This window comes from Pangasianodon hypophthalmus, chromosome 18, assembly GCF_027358585.1.
Source record: "Pangasianodon hypophthalmus isolate fPanHyp1 chromosome 18, fPanHyp1.pri, whole genome shotgun sequence".
NCBI classification, from domain to species: domain Eukaryota; kingdom Metazoa; phylum Chordata; class Actinopteri; order Siluriformes; family Pangasiidae; genus Pangasianodon; species Pangasianodon hypophthalmus.
The window spans coordinates 19,641,165-19,663,103 of NC_069727.1; the positions used below are offsets into that span (position 1 = coordinate 19,641,165).

General features: G+C 40.2%; 1 protein-coding gene across 3 annotated transcripts in view; it reads left to right on the top strand.

Moving 5' to 3' along the window:
• stk38l (serine/threonine kinase 38 like) overlaps nt 1-9,511 on the top strand; it is a 44,172-nt gene extending 34,661 nt beyond the window's left edge. The window contains exons 12-14 of one of the 3 annotated variants that reach the window (XR_008304773.1): nt 704-1,477; nt 2,059-2,150; nt 3,337-3,379. Coding sequence is in view for 2 of the 3 variants with exons in the window: in XM_026943512.3 (XP_026799313.1) it covers nt 704-799; nt 2,059-2,150; nt 3,337-3,476 (328 nt within the window). In the remaining variant the exon portion in view is untranslated. Of the gene's footprint in view, nt 1-703; nt 1,478-2,058; nt 2,151-3,336 lie in introns of all 3 variants that reach the window. The other 2 variants (XM_026943512.3, XM_053241814.1) reach the window with 2 other exon arrangements.
• The last annotated feature ends 12,428 nt before the right edge of the window (nt 9,512-21,939 follow it).

Here is a 21,939-nt window from a genome sequence, read left to right on the forward strand (position 1 = left end):
CCAAAACCCATTTCATCTGTGGCATGAGTGCTACTAAATTGTAGCTCAGTATTTTCTATGGAGAAAGAGTGAGGATAATGAGGGCAAAGGGGCAGTGGCTGTTCTCCCAGGCAGTTCTTAGAGGTACATTAGTCAGTGTTTTATAGTTATAGTATAAATAATATGGGAAAGTATGTAGAAATTATTTAAAAAATGGTTTAAATATGGCCTCAGCACAAGTGTATTACATGGCTGAGGAAATTTATTTGGAAACCCAGCTTCCGGTACAGAAGGCTTGTTTGTGTTCTTCACTCCGCCTTATCTAATTCACAAATCAGCAAGCACCCAGTGAAGCCAGGTATCTCTCCTGTGAGCTAAACGTCGCTGTGCTTCAAAAAACTTAACAAGAAACACAATAAAACTAGAATAAACAGTTGCAGTGCTTTTCCAAAAATTTATTCATTTATTATTGTTGAAGAGAATGAAGCTGGACATTAGTGACACAAACTGTCAGACAGTTGTGCTGGACATAATGCTACTCTCTGCTTGACCCAGTATCACACAAGAGAACTGGGTTTACATGCTTAAGACATGCCTCTGTTTTACAGAAACTCCACATATGCACAATTTCAGTATTAACTCCTCACTATGTGCATAAATGAATGCAATCCTTAGTTATTAAAGTTGTGTATACAGGATATGTGTGTATTTGTATGTGTTTCAGATATTGCACAGATGCGGAGAACAGGATTGGGGCACTGAGTGTGGATGAAATAAAGTGCCACCCTTTCTTTGAGGCAGTTGACTGGGATCACATCAGGTATGCTGCATTCATTCAACAAAATGTGACAAAATGCCTCACTCAGTATTTACTCTACATACAGTATAGGGCAGTTCATAAGACTGTAGTAGCTACTGGACTGAATTCAGACAACACTTAGTAGTGAGTGCACCAGAAAGACATCATCATCAGTATCGCATAAAAGTCAAGACATTTCAAATTACCTGTCAAACTAAACACACAAAGTATAAAAAGTAATTTTAGGTATTAAATAGACCACCAGCAAGCAGCTGTTGGTTTTCGGGGCTCATTTTGTCTTCGTAAATATCTTATGTAGCTTCTGAAGGGCAGTACTAAATGAAAAATAAGATATTTAAACAAAATAATAACAATTTACACCAGTCATCCTGTTCAAAAGTTTACACCCCCCGGGTCTAAATGTATCGTTTTGCCTTCTCGAGCATCAGTGAATGTTTGCAGCTTTTTGTAATAGTCGTGTTCGAGTCCCTCAGCTGTCCTCAGTGTGAAAAGATGGATCTCAGCATTATATAGCTGCTGTTGGAAAGGGGTCAGATATGCAGAAGATGCTGGAAAACCAAAGAATGTGCAGGACCTGGAGGATTTTACTGAAGAACAGCGGGCAGTTTAACTGCTCAGGACAAACCAGAGACTCATGAACAACTATCACAAAACATAAAAACAGTCATTGATCATCAGGTAACACACAGTATTAAGAATCGAGCACATTTAAACTTTTGAACTGGTTCATTTGTGTAAATTCAGTTATTATTGTGTCTTATAGACTAGATGTAAACATCTGCTGTGTGACATAGCTTATCCAGGGCAGAACTAAATAAAAAACAAAATGCAATTTTTATGATCCCTCTTTTTTTTTTCTTTTTTTTTTTTTAACATTAATTATTAATTATTATTAATTAATTATTAACATTTTGCAGATTCTGCAAGGCGTATGTAAACTTATGACCCCAACTGTATGATTGTCTGCTGAGACATGAATTATATTGAGATATGAACTGAATTATATGGTAAATAAGGAGCAAAATCAGCAAAAACTCATGTCTGGTTTCCCAGATAAAAAAGGATAGAATTTCTTTTTTATTAAAGCTTTGTAGATATATTACAAGAAAAAATACAAGAATTAAAGACAATGAAATAAAGTACTCTCTAATATCGTTCAGCCTGTCCAACCTTTTACTGAAGTTATATTAATAAGATTATATGAGGGTATAACCTCGACCTCTGTCTGGTATATAACCTAACATTGTTGTCGCACACAGAGAAAGACCTGCTGCTATTTCGATTGAGATCAAGAGCATTGATGACACCTCCAATTTTGATGATTTTCCTGAGTCAGACATTTTACAGCCAGGTGAGCTCCAACCATGGGCACTGACATTTTACTTAGTATTAATTTATAACTAGACATGACGTCATGAAAATCAGGTCTTGTTAATGTTGTTAGTAATGCAATAATAACTGGTAATAACTTTTAGCTACATGCTGCTAATGCTAGCTAGTTTATTTTTTATTGAGGTATTGTCTAGACCACTCACTCTAAACGAGAGCTGACATGGACAAGGATTATGCATTCATACATTTTCTTTGTTGTCTGATATAAGCCAGGCTGGTTATTTTTGAAAGCTAACATAAGCTAAATTTGATAATAACATCGCCAGCTAAGTTAGATAATTATGCTGATAATTCAGCATCAGCAGTTAATGCTGTAGTGCTGCATCCAGTTTTTACTGAGCTGTAAAATTTAGTTTTGCTGTTATGTATTTTGATGCATTTGAAAATTAATTAGCCTGTGTTTTTATACGGTCACACACAAACATTAGCATTAGTGTTTAGTGTTTAGCTCTGCATTCTTATTGCATGAAAATGACGAGAAGGCAGGATCATTTGTCAAGGACATAGTGCTTGAATTTGCATTTATCACACCTAGAATCCATTAAGACATTTAAGAAAAAGATGGATTTTTTTTCTTAAGCACCAGAGACAATGTAAAACTAAAAAAAATATTTTGTGTTACTTTTAATTTTAAATTAATAAATTGATAAAACACCAGTGTTTTGAATCTGAATGAGTATTCATCTGCTGTGCTTACAGCTCCCTTTAATTAAGTGTCGTTCATAATTTTATCCTGAATTTTATTAATTTTAAATTCAGTCCTCTCTACTTACAGAAAGCCATTTGTGATTCAGCCACAGTAAAAGCTTCAACACTTCAAGTGCCTGTTGGAAATTAATTACTTACATGTAAAATTACAGTAGGATGCACATTTTTCTCAGTTTTTATATTTTGATACAAAACTGATGCATATATTAAACATGCATGAAGTTACAATATGCCATTGATGAAGTACATTTTTTCAGAGCCTTCAAATATATATCAGGATCATTAATCAAAAAGTCAGAAAAGGAAACATACCTCAAGAAATTCCTAAATGGAAAATGATAAAAGTGTAAAATTTAGGTGGCACATTTTACAATAAACCTTGCTTTAAAAACAATTAACAACATTAAGTATTTTACAAACCTACTTTTTTGTTTCAGTGACAAATCTAAATGAACCAGACTTCAAGTCTAAGGACTGGGTTTTCCTCAACTACACCTACAAGCGCTTTGAAGGACTAACACAGCGTGGAACCATCCCACCTACACAAAGTTGGGCAAAGCAGAAGACTGAAAGCTAAGGAAGAGCTTTAAGCTTAAAACAAAACCCCTGTCTCACCTAAATGTTCAGTGTGTTACCTTGGCTTCAGAGGCTTACTGCTCTGTAAATATAAGGTGCAAAGTACATTTGCATCGGCATGAGCCCAGGCAGGGCATTAATAAAAATAAATGCTAGTGGGGAAAAAACCCAAATCAGTATTGCTACCCCTGGATTACACTGGTTTGTATTTGCTCAGGTAAGAGGATGCTCATGTTGGACATCCTTTTTCATTGTCCAAACACTGTACTGTAGACTTAACAGTGAATTTAACAGGGTCTTTTAAGTTCTTACCTCACCTCAGCCTTATGTGCAAATCATACAGAGCATGTGGCAAGTGTGAAAGAAAGTTGTGTAAATAATTTGGAATAATGCTGATTTTGGTGGATAGAAACCTAAAAGTTATAAAAGTTCATAAAAGTTACTATTCATGCCTACAGTGCATCCAAATCAAATTAACAGTGTTTTGCACAGTTAAGTGTAATAACTACAATATAGTGTAGTTAATTAATGCACTTGCCATTAAGCAACATGTAAGGGTTACATTCATATTTATATCAGATAGAATTTATTGCACAGGAAGTGAGCACTACTGGCGTTCTACATTTAACAATTTCAAGTCTGTTATTGCATTATGTCCTATTATATTGCCAATATTGACACTCTGGTAAGCGTTTTTATTCAAATGTTTTGCGAGCGGTGTGTGTGTGTATGTATATATATATATATATATATATATATATATATATATATATATATATATATATATATATATATATACACTTCAGGACAAACTGCAGCGCTTGATCTCTCTTAATAAAGGTTATTGGGGGCATAGAATGCATCTTTTTATATGACTTTGTCTGTCTTGTATCTGGATACATCTGATAAGTGTTATTTTGCCAAAATATGTTGTAAAGGGACAAATAGTCTATTCAGCAGCTAAAGCAACTAAGATCCTTCCTTACCATACAGAAGGTGACAAATTAAAGGAAAAGGCTGAAGCAATGTGTGAAGAAACATCTTGATCTAGATTTTGGATCTGTTATGTTGCTGAAACATTTCTATCCTGATGGGAGTGGTCTGTTCCAGGATTACAGTGTTCTTAGCCTACAGGACATGAGTGGTCACCTAATCGTTTCATATGAAAATGATGTATGCTATGGCCTTTGGTGTCAACAAATTGAACATCTATTGGAGATTTTGGAGCAAAGTGTTAGACAGCGCTCTCCACCACTGTTATTAAAACAGCAACTGAGGGAATATCTTAAGGAAGGACTGTGTTCCATGTCTCCAGTACTGTTCCAGAGACTTGTAGGATTTTGTAGAATTTAGCTGATCTGGCAGCTTTTGATGACCCAATACTTTACTATGGCACTTTATGTTGTTTTTTCCTTTAACATGTCATCTGTCTGTGTGTAAAATAAGGTAACTGTTTGTTGTACTGGGGACGTATTCATGATGATGATGTAGTCACTGTAGAACTTGGTTATTTATTGCTTATAAACTGATATCTTGTGAAAAGTATACAAAAGCCATGACTCTGCCCATGAATGTGTTGACAGTTTTCATTCTGTATCAGTCACCATAACACCGATTTGGGTTACAGAAAGCTAATTAGGTATAGCTGTAAGGCAAATCACAGATTGATATTAATGTGCTTGTTATAATGCATTGTTGTTTGTTTAATTTTGATAATAGAGCGAAAGTTGTTTTCTGCCACAGTAATGTTTAAGGATGGAAGGTGGAAGGTTTCTCAGCAACAAGCTTCATTTTTGTCTTGATTACATCAAGAGAAAGTGAGGGACTGACTGTTTATAGCTGCTATAATGTAAGTGATAACAGGAACTAACTTGTTTTGTGGATGTTCCATAACATTAAATGTGACTATAAATGGGTAAAAAGTAAGATGTGGTGTTCTTTAATAAATACATTTTTTTTAAAAATGTAACCATTGGCACATCGCTGTGGTATAAGAGGAATAAAACACTTTGAGGCATGCTGTTATAAGAAACTCATCAACTTGGGGATTCAGACAGACAGTCGAGACAGTATCATTTCAGTACACAGAAGGAATCAAGTAACACAAGCATAGGTAACAGGAAAATGTTAAAAAAGAACTTAGAAAAACAATGGTTGAATGGATTCTTCTAGACATAGAACTTGCAAACCTCATATACCCATGAGCTTACTTTGAAGTTTTCATAATGTGACAAGTTTTCATAATTTATGACATTATGAAAACTTCAAAGTAAGCTCATGGGTATAAGAGGTTTGCAAATTCATGGTAACCAAATGGAACAAGGTTGGTATTGTTTTAGCTTAGAACTATTTAGAGAAATGAGGTTGAGGGGAACAGCATACAAAGGACAGAGTGATCAAATTAATCTCATCTGGGGGGAGACAACAGATCACCCTGCTATGTATGTGAGCATGTCTCACCTCTGAGGACGTCACACACAGCAGAATATAAAACCATAATCTGTAAATGCTGTTTCCTCAACTTGTATGTTACTGTTGAAAACACACTGCTCACCATGAAATAAGATGTAGGAACTTCATTCCTTTTGGCTGCATTTCTACCTGCATGGCATTACAACCCTAAAAATCTAATATATTACTACATATTATTATATAAAGGAATACAGAAAAAAAGGTGACGAATACAAATGATGAATAGTTTACTTGAGGACCACTAGCTGCAAAACAGGCCCTGAGCAGTCAACACTATATTTTATAGCATTTATTAGATGCTTCTTCTTGCTTCTTCTTTCATAGATGATGTTAATTTGGTTTAATCTGATCACAACACACAAATCCAGTTGTAGTTCCAATGATGCTTGGTTAAATTCAGGCACTCGGGTTCCTCACAGGAAGTGATTACTTTGTGCAACCATTCCAAACAGCTTGTTGTTATGGAGGTGTTGTCTAAGAGCTGATATTGAAATCTGACTCCAATAATAAACTAAACTGTGATGCTTGGGTCCTTCTTTGTCTCCCTCACCATCCTGTTTGCTTATGCATTGATATATCCATTGCCAGACTTGTGTATGTCAATCATCTCTTTATTTTGTGTGAATTAAAAGTCTGTTAAAAGATCACTGGTGGTTGTCTCTCATATTTGTCACCGCTTAGACATTTAGATTACTTTAAATTTAGGTTAGATTAGGTAGAGGCTTTGTGCTCAAAGAAAGAGCACAGTGCAAAATTTGAAGTTACATTGACAGGAGCAGGTGACTTAATTCATATACACTATATGGCCAAAAGTATGTGGACGTCTGACCATCACTTGTTGAACATTCCATCCCATTCCATGGGCATTAGTATGGGGTTTCCTCCCCCCTTTACAGCTATAACAGCCTCCACTCTTCTGGGAAGCCTTTCCACTAGATTTTGGAGTGTGTCTGTGGGAATTTGTGCTCAATCAGTCAAAAGAGCATTAGTGAGGTCAGGGTCAAGACCTGGCTCACAATCTACATTTCAATTCATCCTAAAGATGTTCAGTGGGGTTGAGGCCTCTGTGCAGGACACTCGAATTCGCCTCTAACCTTGGCAAACCATGTATTCATGGAGCTCACTTTGTGCACAGGAGGATTGTCATGCTAGAACAGTTTTGGGCCTCTTAGTTCCAGTTAAAGGAACTTGTAATGAATGCTACAGCATACAAAGGTATTCTAGACAATTGTACTGGCTTCTTACAGTAGAAGCAGGCATTGTTTACGTTCCTGTCTGGTGGGAAATATTGATACGCATTGGGAGAAGCAGCAGCAGGGCCAGTGACTACAGCAGCAGAGCTCCATTTACACTTACACTCTTACCCTGAGCACAGCTGGACGTTCCAAAAAAACTTAGGCTTACAGTAGTTATAATATTCTGAAAACAACCTTGATTTTCTTTTGTTTTTCCTAACTTTTATGATTATTTCAGGAAGTCACTGAAAAGCAGCTGAAATTAGACCTGTTACATGAAGAATGCAAAAAGTGTTGCTAAGGTCCCCTGTTAAGTGTAACATTTTAATTACTGTTGGTCCATTCCAGTCCTAGGGTTTGTTGGTGTCAGGTGTTAGAGACAGTGACAATTGCGGTGAATGCTTTTATTAAAAATAAAGATGGGCAAGCACAAACAAATCCAAAACACCAAATAAGGGTCAGAATCCAGAATCAGGCAAAGGGTCAGGCGATGTACAAACAGGTATTCGAGATGAGACTAATCATGAAACAAGAAGTAGCAAACATGAATCAAAGGCTTGGTATGTCAGATGAGTAATAGAGCTGAACAAATACTTCATGATATGTCTATGTTGGGAGTTGGAGTCCATGGTAGCCATGTTTGTAGTTGGAGGTACACTCTGGGAATTGGAGTCAGATGCCGAATTCAGCATTGTCATGACAGAACCAAAGAGGAGCTCACTCTGGGAGCTTGGACAAGGCTTGGATTTCTCAGGATGCCAGGTATGGAAGTTGTGAATCATATGGGGGTCAAGCACATCATTGTCCTACCAGTCAATCAGTTACTGGACCTTACCCTCTCTGTGACATGAGTCAGGAATGGCTTTGATTCTGTAGGAAGGTTCTCACTAAATTTCAAGAGGTTCAGCTGGTGTGGGGGTACTCCTTCCACTTACGGACTTTGAATTACAGGCTTGAGGCATGACACGTGGAAGGAAGGAGAGAGGCGGCAGTTTTTAGGACGCTCAATGTAGGTTACATCATTGATTCATTGGAGAATCTTATAAGGTCCAATGTATGGGTATAAGGTTTCTGCAAGTGAGTTTTCTGCACCCTTGGTCAATGCAGATGTCCCACATGGATACCCAGACTGATCTCTGGGCTGGTATTCAGGATGTTCTGTGTTGATTAGAAAACTCCTTTGAAGGAAAAACTCTTTAGATGCACTGAAAAGGGGTGAGCTGATTGGCTGAATGCCAGATAAATAATTTTGAGCATACTCAGCCCATGGGAGCAAACAGACTCAATCCTCTTGGTTAGAGGCACAGAAAGACCATAGACCTCTTCCTATTTCATGATTGGCCCGCTCCACTTGGCCGTTGGACTGAGTGCAGTAGCCCGAGGTGAGACTGATGGTCACACCCAGCTTCTCCATGAAGTTCTTCCAAACTTGAGAGGTGAATTGTTCTTCTTGGTCACTTACAGTATCGGAACACATGATTAAACATGAGATCTGCAGTTTCAAAGCTGTGGGTAACTTGGGCAGTGATATCAGGCAGAAGGACATGTAAAACCGATCAACGATGACCAAAATCACTATTTTCCCATGCAAGGCAGGGAGGTCCGTCATGAAGTCGAGGGCCAGGTGCGTTGTGGAGTGGGCAGTGGCATCAGTTTCCCTGCAGGCAGGGTTCATGGGACCTTGGACTGTGCAAAGGCTGTACAGAATTAGATGAATTCGAGGATGTCCATTAACATGTGCCACCAGTATTTATTTCTGAGCAGGTCGTGGGTTTTATGGATGCCTAGGTGTCCCTTAGCCATTTGTGAGCCCAGGTGATCAGTCTGGACTGTAGATGGAGTGTTACAAAAGTCTTTCCCTGAGGGCAGTTGCTGGGAACGTGGAGGTGGTTGGCATGGTTTATTTCTTGGTCCAGATCCCAGGTTAGTGCACCTACGAAGCATGATTCTGAATGGGTTCCTGGCTGATTGTTCGAGGTGAGTTTGGGTGCATGCAGGATAGAGTATCTGCCTTCCCATTCTTGAAGCCTGGACAGAAGGAGATAGTGAACTGAAAACAGGTGTAGAATAACGGCCACCTGGCTTGACGAGAGTGGAGTTGTTTAGCGGTTCTCAGATATTCAAGGTTTTGTGGTCAGCGAATATGACGAAGGTGTGCAGGGCGCCCTCGAGCCAGTATCTCCATTCCTCCAAGGCTAACTTAACAGCCAATAACTGTTTCCCACATCATAGTTGCATTCCCAGGCATGTGTTTCTTGGAGAAAAAAATGACTGGGTTAGATTGGGTTTGAATCGTTGAGAGAGTATTGTTCTAACCACTGTATCGGAGGCATCCACCTCGACTACAAATGGTTTAGTATGGTCAGGATACCAGAAAATAGGTGCAGACATGAACACCTCTTCCAGCTGTGCCAGTGCTTGATATGCTTCTTGGAGCCGTTCTTCAACAGGGTGGTTAGCGGGCTAGTGACAGAGCTAAAACCCTGAATGAAGTGTCGGTAGAAATTGGCGAACCCCAACAAGCATTGTAAATCCTTGACTGTGTAGTCTTTCACCAGCCCTTTACAGCTGTGACCTTGCTTTGATATATGAAAACCCCTTCGGGGTCAAAGACATAGCCCAAGAATACGACCTGGGTGATGTGGAATTCATACTTCTCACCTTTGACATAGAGCTGATTGTTCATTAGTTTGTGTAGAACTTGTGGTTGACATGGGTTTCCTTAGACAGTGAATAAATTAGGATGTTGTCCATGTAAGCAATGATGAATTTGCCTAATATGGCATGATGCAATACTCTTAGTGACCAGAGGTGTTGCTAAATGCCATTTTCCATCCGTCCCCCTCTCTGATGTGAACCAGGCTATATGCACTGTACAGGTCCAGTTTAGTGAATATTTTGGCTTCTCAAAGCTGTTCTAGGGCAGAAGGGGATAGCAATACTTGGTGGTGATTTGGTTCACACCACGTTAGTCAATGCATGTTCGAAGACCTCCTCCCTTTTTTCCACAAAGAAGAAGCCAGCTGACACTGGGGATGTAGAGGGTCAAATGTATCCCTACGCTAAAGCTTTGGAAATGTACTCCCGCATGACTCGGTTCTCCATGGCTGAGAGAGGGTATACACGATTCCTGGGGGGCTGGGAATGAGTTCTGTGTTGCAGTCGTATGGACAATGAAGTGGAAGGCCACAGGCTATAGCTTTGCTGAACACATCTTGATACTCTTGGTACTCCATGGGAACTTTCACTTTTTCTTAGGTTTCAGGGCTCTCGATGGAGGTGGATGCTATGAGCACTGCCAGCACACAGAGGCAGGATTTGTGGCAATGTGATGACCAGCTGATAAGCTCTCTCTCAGTCCAGGAAATACGATGCTTTTGCATCCATGGGAACCCGAGGATGATGGGATACTTGGATGTGACCACGATCAAAAGGGAGATGTTTCCTGGAAAAGGGCGTGATTTGGATTTGGAGTGGTTCGGTGCTGGGTATAATAGAACGTCCTCCGATGGGACCTCCATCTAGGGCTTTTATATGCAGAGGGTGTTGGGGAGGTTGAAGGCAGAGCTTGAGTTCTTCGGCGATGACTCTGTCGATCAAATTCCCAGCTGTACTGGAATCAATCAGTGCTGTAAGAGTAGAGACACCTTCCGATTGCTTTATCTGAACAGGAATTGAGAAAGCTTGAGGGGATAAATATTTAGAAAGATCCAACGAAGGCTGGCATTGATCGAGGTGTACCCACTCATTCGTGTTGGTGAAGGACGGGGAACTGGATGCACTGGGCATTGGGCGACTTGCTGTTGGCTGCTGCCACAGTAGAAACAAAGTTCACCTTCATTGTTCATGTTTGGAGACTGTGAGTTTGGCCTGGCCTACCTGCATGCCTTTGACCAGGTTAGCATCAGGTGAGTCATTCTCAAGAATCTTAGGTACTTGGCGGTTGCACAGTAGGTGGTCGAGGCACATAGAAAGATGGATCAATGAATCCTGGGATTTCTGTTTGTCGCAGCAGGCAAGCTATGTGAGGAGGTTTTGGCTCAGTCTGCAGCATTAGGCAGCTTTAAGAGCTGGTTCATTCCATCCACTGCCATGACGAATGTTCTGAACTTGAAAGCATGTTCTGCCACTTCTTCGCTTCCTTGGGTTATTGCTAGAAGATGCTCACAGTACTCCTTCAGTAGCATGGTCAAAGACGTGGTGGAATTGTCCAATGAACCTCTCATATGACGAGATGTGTTCACCTCCTTACCTCCTGTTCACCTCGTTACTCTCAAAGGACCCAGGGTGAGGAGATGGAGTACACACTTTCTGTGTGAGGATCATGGCTGGTATGAAAAGAAAAGGTGACTCAGGATCAATAGAGATGGGTGCAAGAGGTCTTGCGTTGATGAATTCACAGACTTCAGCCATCAAAGTTGACAACACTTCATGAGTAAGAGGTGAGGCGCCAATTTTGAAAGCATGGAGTCTAAGATCTCCCCTATCATTCTCTCCCGTCAGCCGTCCTCACTGAGGTACTTCAAGACACTTGGCTCACTTGAAGAGTCCACAAACATACTTAGCTCTTTGCACACTCCTCTGAAGTTAGTGCCACAGTCTGATCAGATAATCTTTACCAGACCATGGATGGTAAGGAAGCGGTGCAGAGCACTGATAAAGCTTGAGGTGCCACTAGGGGTCCCAGCTCAACCCAAGACTTCACTGCACAGGTGGGGAATCAATGTCTAGATCTAGGTCTTTTAGATCTTCAACATAGTCAGCTGAGGGGAACGCATGCATGACTGCTGGGCTGTTAGAGGAGAAGAATTTGAGCATTAGGATCAAGAGGAGGGATGAACTGTGCAATGGACTTGAGATTTGAGTGGTGCTTAGCTGCTTCAGGAGTGGGTATTTCTGACCTGTCATGTGGCATATAGATGCACTCAATGAGTGGAGGGAGAGGCAAAGAACAACTTCCATCTAGAGACTGTGCAATAAAGTAGCTCTTCTCCCAGACATCTCTGTGACTCTGGCACATGTGTGAAGAGTGTATGGAGATTCTGTGCCCTTGATATTGAAGAGGTCAAAAAACTCAGATCTAGCAAGAGACTGATTGCTTTCATCATCCAGAATTGCATAGACTTTTATTTCCTTATGTGGCTGGCCTTTGGGGTGAACTAAGAGGCATATTTTTGAGCAGGACTGGGAACCTATAAAATCTCCATGGACTTCTTTAGAGTTAATGGCAGATGGAGAACTTGGCTCTGGATGAAGAGCTGTGACATGCATGTTGCTGTCACTATGTACTGAACAGCAACTTCACAGTCTTTTGCCAGGTGATCATTTGAGGAACAGCATCTGAAACAAATATTGTTTCAAGAAAGTTTTGTGTCCCTCACAAAACCTCTAGCTCTAAAGGCTCTGCAGCGTTTAAGTGGATGGGGCTTTTTGTGAATGAGCCATTGCATGTTAATGTCCGACTTGATGCTTCAGGAGTCAGTAGAGGTTTGTGAGTGGAGACAAAGCCTTTCAATGGCCCACTCCTTGTCACAGGGTTCTCTTGCTTTACAGGGGCATCTGCAGGTAAGTTGTGTATGAAACTTGGGGCATTGTGTATATAGGCGTCCCTGCATACAAAGTTAGTGAAGAAGGTAAAAGGTGGAAATGCTTACCTTGTGCTGAAGCTTGTATTGGGACCTTAAAGACATCCATCTTTCTTGGAGGTTAGGTGGGAGCCTGCTGACGATTGGTGTCACGCCTCGTTCAGTGTCTAGGTAGGTAAGTCCAGGTAAATAGCCTCCAAGCTTTGCGGACAGCATTTCTTTAAACAGGTCTCCAAGTTCTCTTAGCTTCGAGGTTCCTTATTGCTAATTTTGGGAAAACTGTCTAGCCTGACGAAAAGGGCTTTCTCTATCATTTCTGGACTACCATAGCACTCCTCTAAACGTGACCACAGTCATCACACTTAGACCAGCAAGATCAGCAACATGGACAGCTCTCAGCCATTTAACATTCTCTGAAGACTGTGGGCCTAGCCAATTTGTCAAAAGGTCAAGCTCTTCACTGGAAATGAAACTTAAACCTTGCATAGCACTTCTGAATGATGATTTCCAGGCCCAGTAATTTTTCTGGCAATCATCAAACCTGCTGATCTTGTTGACGAGCTCACAGCGCACAAGCTATGTTATGTTGGGGCAACAGGAATACACTGAATTGATGACAGCTGTGCATTGGCCATTCTGGCTTGGTTCACTGTATGTAGTCTGGGGGTTGCAATACCTTTTAGTCCATCAGTGTCTTGTGTGAAGTGGCTCACGTCACGTTGTGGGGGTAACATGGAGGACAGTGTACTGTTCACGAGGCTGTGTGTTTGGCTCTGCTTTTGAAAAGAGAGAGATAGGAAGAGTGTGTTCCAGAGAGACTGTTAACATAGTCCTTTGTCTGCTTTTCACTGGACTTTTCTGGAATCACTGAGACATCAATTGTCTTGTTGCTTTCTCCTGAATCTAGCTCAGCTGCAGCTGCTTCGCGAATTTTGGTCTCTGCTGTCGCTGCAATCTGTTTTTCATGCAGCAGTGACAATGGTTCAGACTCTAATTTTGCCTTTTCTAACAACACTTCAGCTTCCCTCTTTACAAAGGTGGAATGTGCCCGTACAGCTTCAGCTTTGGCGTGTGCTTTGGCTGTAGATGTCCTTGAATTTCTGGAAGATGCAGACATCACTGACCTGATTTCTAGTAGACTGTTTGAAGTATTTCATCTGGCTGGCTGTTGCTCCTCAACATTCTCTTTATTTTCCATCTTGTTAAAGTTGCGTAGAGAGACAGGTGCAAATGGAGGATGAGGAATGAAAGCTGTCTGACTTTTTATCAGCAACTGCTTGCTGTGATACTGCAAAGAAGTAAAGTTGACACCTTTTACTTTTATTGAGTGCATTCATGTAATTTCTCTTAATTTCCTTACATTTTGACATTGATGGCAATTGTCCTCATGAATGCAAGCACTGATATACTGATAATGTGGCTGTAGATAAAAAGAATGGGGAAATCTTTCAAGATGGTTCCTTGAGTGGGTGACATGCTCAGGTAGCTGAATTATTTTCAATAAACATTTATCCAACAGTGTGTATACCTCAATGTTGGTATCCCTATTTGCTAATGTGGGAAATGGGACAGCATATAATGTGTCACCAATGAAAGACGCAAGGTTTTACACAAAGAATAGCAGAATCTTAGAAACACATGTTAAGAAAAGTCTGCTGCAGATTCTCTTCAGCCATAGGTTTAAAAAAAAATAGCAAATAGCTCATATCTTTTAAGGGCATAACACAACAATCAACAATTAGGGGAAAAGTTGCTGCTGCCTCATGATTGACTGATTGGATATGGCATGAATGTGCAGGTTTTACAGGTGTTCCTAATAAAGTGGTCAATGAGTGTATGTATCCACTTTAATTTTTCCAGTCTTTTCTGTGTATCTGTCATTTTTCATTTAATAGAACAGTCAAATTATCATGAGGTCCATCCATTAGTGCAATTCTGAATATTTTTTTTAAATTGCTAAATCCTTTCATACTTTTAATTGTTATATTTGTCAGATATTTCAAAAGTGTTTACTTCTTTCATTATTCAACAAAAGTTGTCTGAAGTTAATTTATCTTTAGCATGAAATATTATCTGGTGTAACCATCAAAAAAGACCATTTTGAGCCTTTTATAATGAGAATAATTCATTACATTGAGAACAATACATCTAGAAGTTTGTAAGACTCTTTTTTTTTTTTCAAATTTGGCAAACTTTGACCTTTATAAGTACTACTCTGTAGTTGGCATATATGGCTGTGAAATGCTATGACCTCAAGAAAATTAAATTATATCTCTAAATTAATATTATTACAAATTTGCTAATGGACTTTGGTGGGACAAAGGCCTGTTTGCTTCAGTGGTCAATTCTGTAACTCTTAAATTTGAATAAACTCAACAATATCATGTAGTACGATCAGAAATCATGTGGCGTGATCACTGTGTGTGGTCAGGTATGTCTTCCATTGGCTTTTGTGTTTATATTTTGCACAATTTCATGCGAAAGGGAATCAGGAATAGACCCCACACAAGACAAATTAATCATGAAACTTGAACAGCTTAAATATTTAGTAGAAACTTAAAAAACACATGTAGTTTGGACATTTTAAAAAACTATTAACTGATTACAGCAATGGAGCAGGCAGATTATTACTGCTGGACAGAACGCATCTAACATCACGTGAGCTGTAAAATTAACTAACAATGCTACCATTGCTAAGCCAATGGCCCCTTTTCACACTTTGAGGTTTAGAACCTGGAAGTAAGCAAAAGCAGGGTAAATGCCACAGTGTTAGTGTTGGGTTTGTTGGTTTAATCAGGTTCCCTTACTGCATTTTATATAATATTTTCATGGGCATAAAGCCAATTTTAAACAAAAAGCAATGCCTCCCTGCCCTCTGCTTCCTGGCCGGAGTGCACATCCTGCATGAACACCACCAGCATGGACAGACAGGAGATTCTGAGCAAGGCCAGACAGCATTAGTCTGAGGGTCCTTAAGGCTTGTGCAGATCAGCTCTGTGAAGTACTACAGTGACTCTTCAACCTGGGCCTGAGGAAGGGTGACGTAGAAAACATCTGGTCTAGTTTCAGTTCCAAAGAAAGCATGTCTGACAGTTTCTAGTGACTAGAGACCAGTTGTTTTAACTTCCCACATGATGAAAACCCTGGAGAGATTGGAGGAGCGCCCCGTGCTGTAAATGAGCTGGAAATTCTCGGTGAGGGAGAGTGAGTACAGCACAATCGAGAAGGAGTGTCTGGCCATCAAGTGGGTGGTCCTCACCCTCTGATACTAACTCCTGGGTCACCCCTTTACCCTCTGTTCTGATCAAGCCCTGCTCAAATGTTTCCACTGCATGAAGGATGCCAACGCACAGATCACTGGTTGGTATCTGGCACTTCAGCCAGTCAAGTTTGAGGTAGTCCACAGGCATCAGGCATAGATGGTGGTGGTGGATTTTTCCTCCCCCTGCAATGGGAAGGTGGTGGTGGGGGGTTTCGACTGCAGGCTGGATGAGTTGGGGGATGGGGGTATGTGGTACCTGGGCCATGGTAGAGCACTGGCTGCGGATGGAGAGGAGGCGGGTTGAACCAGTCATGCACGTTGATTCTCACCTGTGTGTGGTAACTGTGAGTTTACTTATGTGTGCCTTGTTTCGTCCTTTCAGGAGACGCTGTGAGGCAGAAAAAGATGGAGCTGTCAGCATCTGCTCACCAAGTCACAAAATGTGACTTTGAATCTGAATGCGGCAAGAACGCAAACTAGTTTGGGTTGTCTGCTTTCTTTTGATATGAATTTGAATTTATTAGAATATGTGCTGAAAAGTGAAAAAAATAATAAAAGAAAAGCGAAGTGGTGGAGTTTAGGAGATGTTTATTTAACATTAATTGAAAGAGTCTTGGGTGTCAGTGCTTTGTAACAGTCAGTAAGTTTTCTGACAAGGAAGAGTCTTCGGAACAGAGGACTTTGTGCTTTCTGGTTTCTCTGTAACATGATATGCTGCATTTTGTCATTCATTTCAAAAGGAAAAAAAGACAGGCTGGTGAAGGAGTGACTGTTTATAGCTTTTATAACATTAGTGTAACAGGAACTGACTTGTCTCGTGGATGTTCTACAATAATACATGTAATCATTGGCAAATCACTGGGCTGGGCCACATCACAGAACCCTGTCATGGATTATTTGCCTATTACAGCATTACCCAACCTGCTTTATTCCTTACTTAAATGCACTGTTGCTTTAAATTAACCTTCTTGTATGTGGGGATCATTGCAAGACATTTCTATCTTTAAAAGTATATCACTTTTAATGTTCTAGAATTAAGCAATATTGCATGAGCCGGAGTGCTGTTGTACTGAATATCAGCACGTCTATGATTTGGCTGTAGACACGTGACCACAGGTAATCACAACGGTGCTGATATTCAGTACTGCACAACTGCAAGTGTGATATTTCTTTTATACAGCAGTTCTATAAACAAGAAATTAACATTAACTGTAACAGACATTGCAGACACGATATGGCCAAATATTTTGTTTATTTTTGCTCTGTCAACGAAAGTAGTTCCCAAAGAAGCCACAGCTGGATAGAGTGTTGCATGTTGCCATGGTAACACACAGACTGACTGACAGCCTGTAGTAATGATTTCAAACTCTTGTAACAAACTGTTGCTAGAACTGAAATTTTATGTATCGAATACAGACAAGGGGTGTGATACACACAGTGAAATGTATCTGTGCTGTTATGTGTTCTCTCTCACCACCTCCTCTCATCACATGAAAATCACTCACTGCTGCTGAGGATGGCCCCACATGGACAGCCTAAAGATCACCATGAGATTACTGTGGATGGCACCACATAGAAGCCATAAAGATGGCTGTGGATGTTCTTCCTTGGTAGCCTTAGGACTGCAATTGTTAAAAGCAGTTAACACTCAAGTCTCCATCATTGAACAGTTAATAACTTCAACACAATAGACTTTAACCTAACACTATAATTCAGAAATAACTCTGAAGCTCAAATGCTCATATGATGTGCCTATATCTGCCTCCTCACCAGACAAGCTCAACACATTCTACACTCGCTTTGAGGCAAGTTATACATTCCGTGCTGCAAAAATACCTGCTGACCATGACACCTGCCCTCTGGCTCTAACTACCCCCGAAGTGAGCAGGGCCTTTAGAGAGTAATGCTGGGAAGACACCAGGACCTGATGGCCTCTATGGATGTGTCCTGAGGGCCTGTGCTGTACGGTTAGCAGACTCTCCCTAACATCTTTAATGCTTCAAGCAGACCACCATCATCCCTGTCTCCTGCCTGAATGACTGCCGCCCTGTAGCACTGACATCAGTGATTATGAAGTGCTTTGACCGTCTCGTCAAATCCTACATCTGCTCCTCTCTACCACACACTTTGGACCTGTTCCAGTTTGCTTACCACTCTAACAGATCCACTGATGATACCATTGCAATATCAATGCACTCTGCCCTGAAACACCTGGAGGGAAGACACACCTATGTGCGGATGCTGTTTATTGATTATAGCTCTGCATTCAATACCATCATCCCTACCAATCTCATAGTCATGCTGAAGGATCTGGGACTTAACAGTCACATGTGTAACTGGATTCTGGACTTCCTGACGGGCAGACCCCAGGTGGTCAGGATTGACAGCCACACATCCTCCACATTCACACGCAGCACTGGTGCCCCACAGGGATGTGTGCTCAGCCCCCTCTTATACTCCCTGTACACCTATGACTGCTCTGCTAAGCACAGCTCCAACATCAGCTTCAAATCTGCTGATGATACCACCATCCTGGGACTCATCACCAATGGTAATGAGACATTCTACAGAGACGAGGTCAGAGCACTTTCAACATAGTGTGATGACAACAGTCTCTCTCTGAATGTCAGCAAGACCAAGCAGATAATTGTGGATTACAGGAAGTCACAGAGATGGGGTCATGCTCCTATCTACATCAATGGAGACAGTTAAGAGCTACAAGTTCCTTGGTATCCACATCTCTGAGGATCTCTCCTGGAGTCTCCACATAGACACAGTAGTGAGAGAGCAGCCCGTCAGCGTCTCTACTTTCTGCGGAGGCTTAAGAGGTTTGGCATTTCCTCTGACATCATCTCAAAATTCTAGAGAACATAGAGAGCATTCTGACCAACTGCATCTCTGTTTGGTTCAGCAACTGCTCTTCCTCTGACCGCAAATCTCTTCAGAGAGTGGTGAGAACAGCAGAGCTCATCACTGGAAATAAACTCCTGGCCTTACAGGACCAAACTCGCTGTTTGTGGAAGGCCCGCACTCATCCTTCTCATTATCTGACACTGCGACAACAGTTTTTATCTCCAGTCATCAACCAGTATTCCTTCATCTAGCACCGTGACACTTTATTACTGCTGTTTCTGGACACTTAGATATTTACTATTCAGGTTTACTATGTACACTTTATTGTACTGGTATTTACTGTTCTGCCTTATTTTAATAGCACATGTCACTTTACACTGCCACTGAAATACTTTAATAGCACATGTCACTTTACACTACCACTGAAATACTTTAATAGCACATGTCACTTTACACTACCACTGAAATACTTTAATAGCACATGTCACTTTACTCTGCCACTGAAATACTTTAATAGCACATGTCACTTTACACTACCACTGAAATACTTTAATAGCACATGTCACTTTACTCTGCCACTGAAATACTTTAATAGCACATGTCACTTTACACTGCCACTGAAATACTTTAATAGCACATGTCACTTTACACTACCACTGAAATACTTTAATAGCACATGTCACTTTACACTGCCACTGAAATACTTTAATAGCACATGTCACTTTACACTGCCACTGAAATACTTTAATAGCACATGTCACTTTACACTGCCACTGAAATACTTTAATAGCACATGTCACTTTACACTGCCACTGAAATACTTTAATAGCACATGTCACTTTACTCTGCCACTGAAATACTTTAATAGCACATGTCACTTTACACTACCACTGAAATACTTCAATAGCACATGTCACTTTACTCTGCCACTGAAATACTTCAATAGCACGTGTCACTTTACACTGCCACTGAAATACTTCAATAGCACATGTCACTTTACACTACCACTGAAATACTTCAATAGCACATGTCACTTTACTCTGCCACTGAAATACTTCAATAGCACATGTCACTTTACACTGCCACTGAAATACTTTAATAGCACATGTCACTTTACTCTGCCACTGAAATACTTTAATAGCACATGTCACTTTACACTGCCACTGAAATACTTTAATAGCACATGTCACTTTACTCTGCCACTGAAATACTTCAATAGCACATGTCACTTTACACTGCCACTGAAATACTTTAATAGCACATGTCACTTTACACTGCCACTGAAATACTTTAATAGCACATGTCACTTTACACTACCACTGAAATACTTTAATAGCACATGTCACTTTACACTGCCACTGAAATACTTTAATAGCACATGTCACTTTACACTGCCACTGAAATACTTCAATAGCACATGTCACTTTACACTACCACTGAAATACTTCAATAGCACATGTCACTTTACTCTGCCACTGAAATACTTCAATAGCACATGTCACTTTACACTGCCACTGAAATACTTCAATAGCACATGTCACTTTACACTACCACTGAAATACTTCAATAGCACATGTCACTTTACACTGCCACTGAAATACTTCAATAGCACATGTCACTTTACACTACCACTGAAATACTTCAATAGCACATGTCACTTTACTCTGCCACTGAAATACTTCAATAGCACATGTCACTTTACACTACCACTGAAATACTTTAATAGCACATGTCACTTTACACTGCCACTGAAATACTTTAATAGCACATGTCACTTTACACTACCACTGAAATACTTTAATAGCACATGTCACTTTACACTGCCACTGAAATACTTCAATAGCACATGTCACTTTACACTACCACTGAAATACTTCAATAGCACATGTCACTTTACACTGCCACTGAAATACTTCAATAGCACATGTCACTTTACACTACCACTGAAATACTTCAATAGCACATGTCACTTTACTCTGCCACTGAAATACTTCAATAGCACATGTCACTTTACACTACCACTGAAATACTTTAATAGCACATGTCACTTTACACTACCACTGAAATACTTTAATAGCACATGTCACTTTACACTGCCACTGAAATACTTTAATAGCACATGTCACTTTACACTGCCACTGAAATACTTTAATAGCACATGTCACTTTACACTACCACTGAAATACTTTAATAGCACATGTCACTTTACTCTGCCACTGAAATACTTCAATAGCACATGTCACTTTACACTACCACTGAAATACTGTAATAGCACATGTCACTTTACACTACCACTGAAATACTGTAATAGCACATGTCACTTTACACTGCCACTGAAATACTTTAATAGCACATGTCACTTTACTCTGCCACTGAAATACTTCAATAGCACATGTCACTTTACACTGCCACTGAAATACTTCAATAGCACGTCACTTTACACTACCACTGAAATACTTCAATAGCACATGTCACTTTACACTGCCACTGAAATACTGTAATAGCACATGTCACTTTACTCTGCCACTGAAATACTTCAATAGCACATGTCACTTTACACTGCCACTGAAATACTTTAATAGCACATGTCACTTTACACTACCACTGAAATACTTCAATAGCACATGTCACTTTACACTGCCACTGAAATACTTTAATAGCACATGTCACTTTACTCTGCCACTGAAATACTTTAATAGCACATGTCACTTTACACTACCACTGAAATACTTCAATAGCACATGTCACTTTACACTGCCACTGAAATACTTTAATAGCACATGTCACTTTACACTGCCACTGAAATACTTTAATAGCACATGTCACTTTACACTACCACTGAAATACTTCAATAGCACATGTCACTTTACACTGCCACTGAAATACTTTAATAGCACATGTCACTTTACTCTGCCACTGAAATACTTTAATAGCACATGTCACTTTACACTACCACTGAAATACTGTAATAGCACATGTCACTTTACTCTGCCACTGAAATACTTTAATAGCACATGTCACTTTACACTGCCACTGAAATACTGTAATAGCACATGT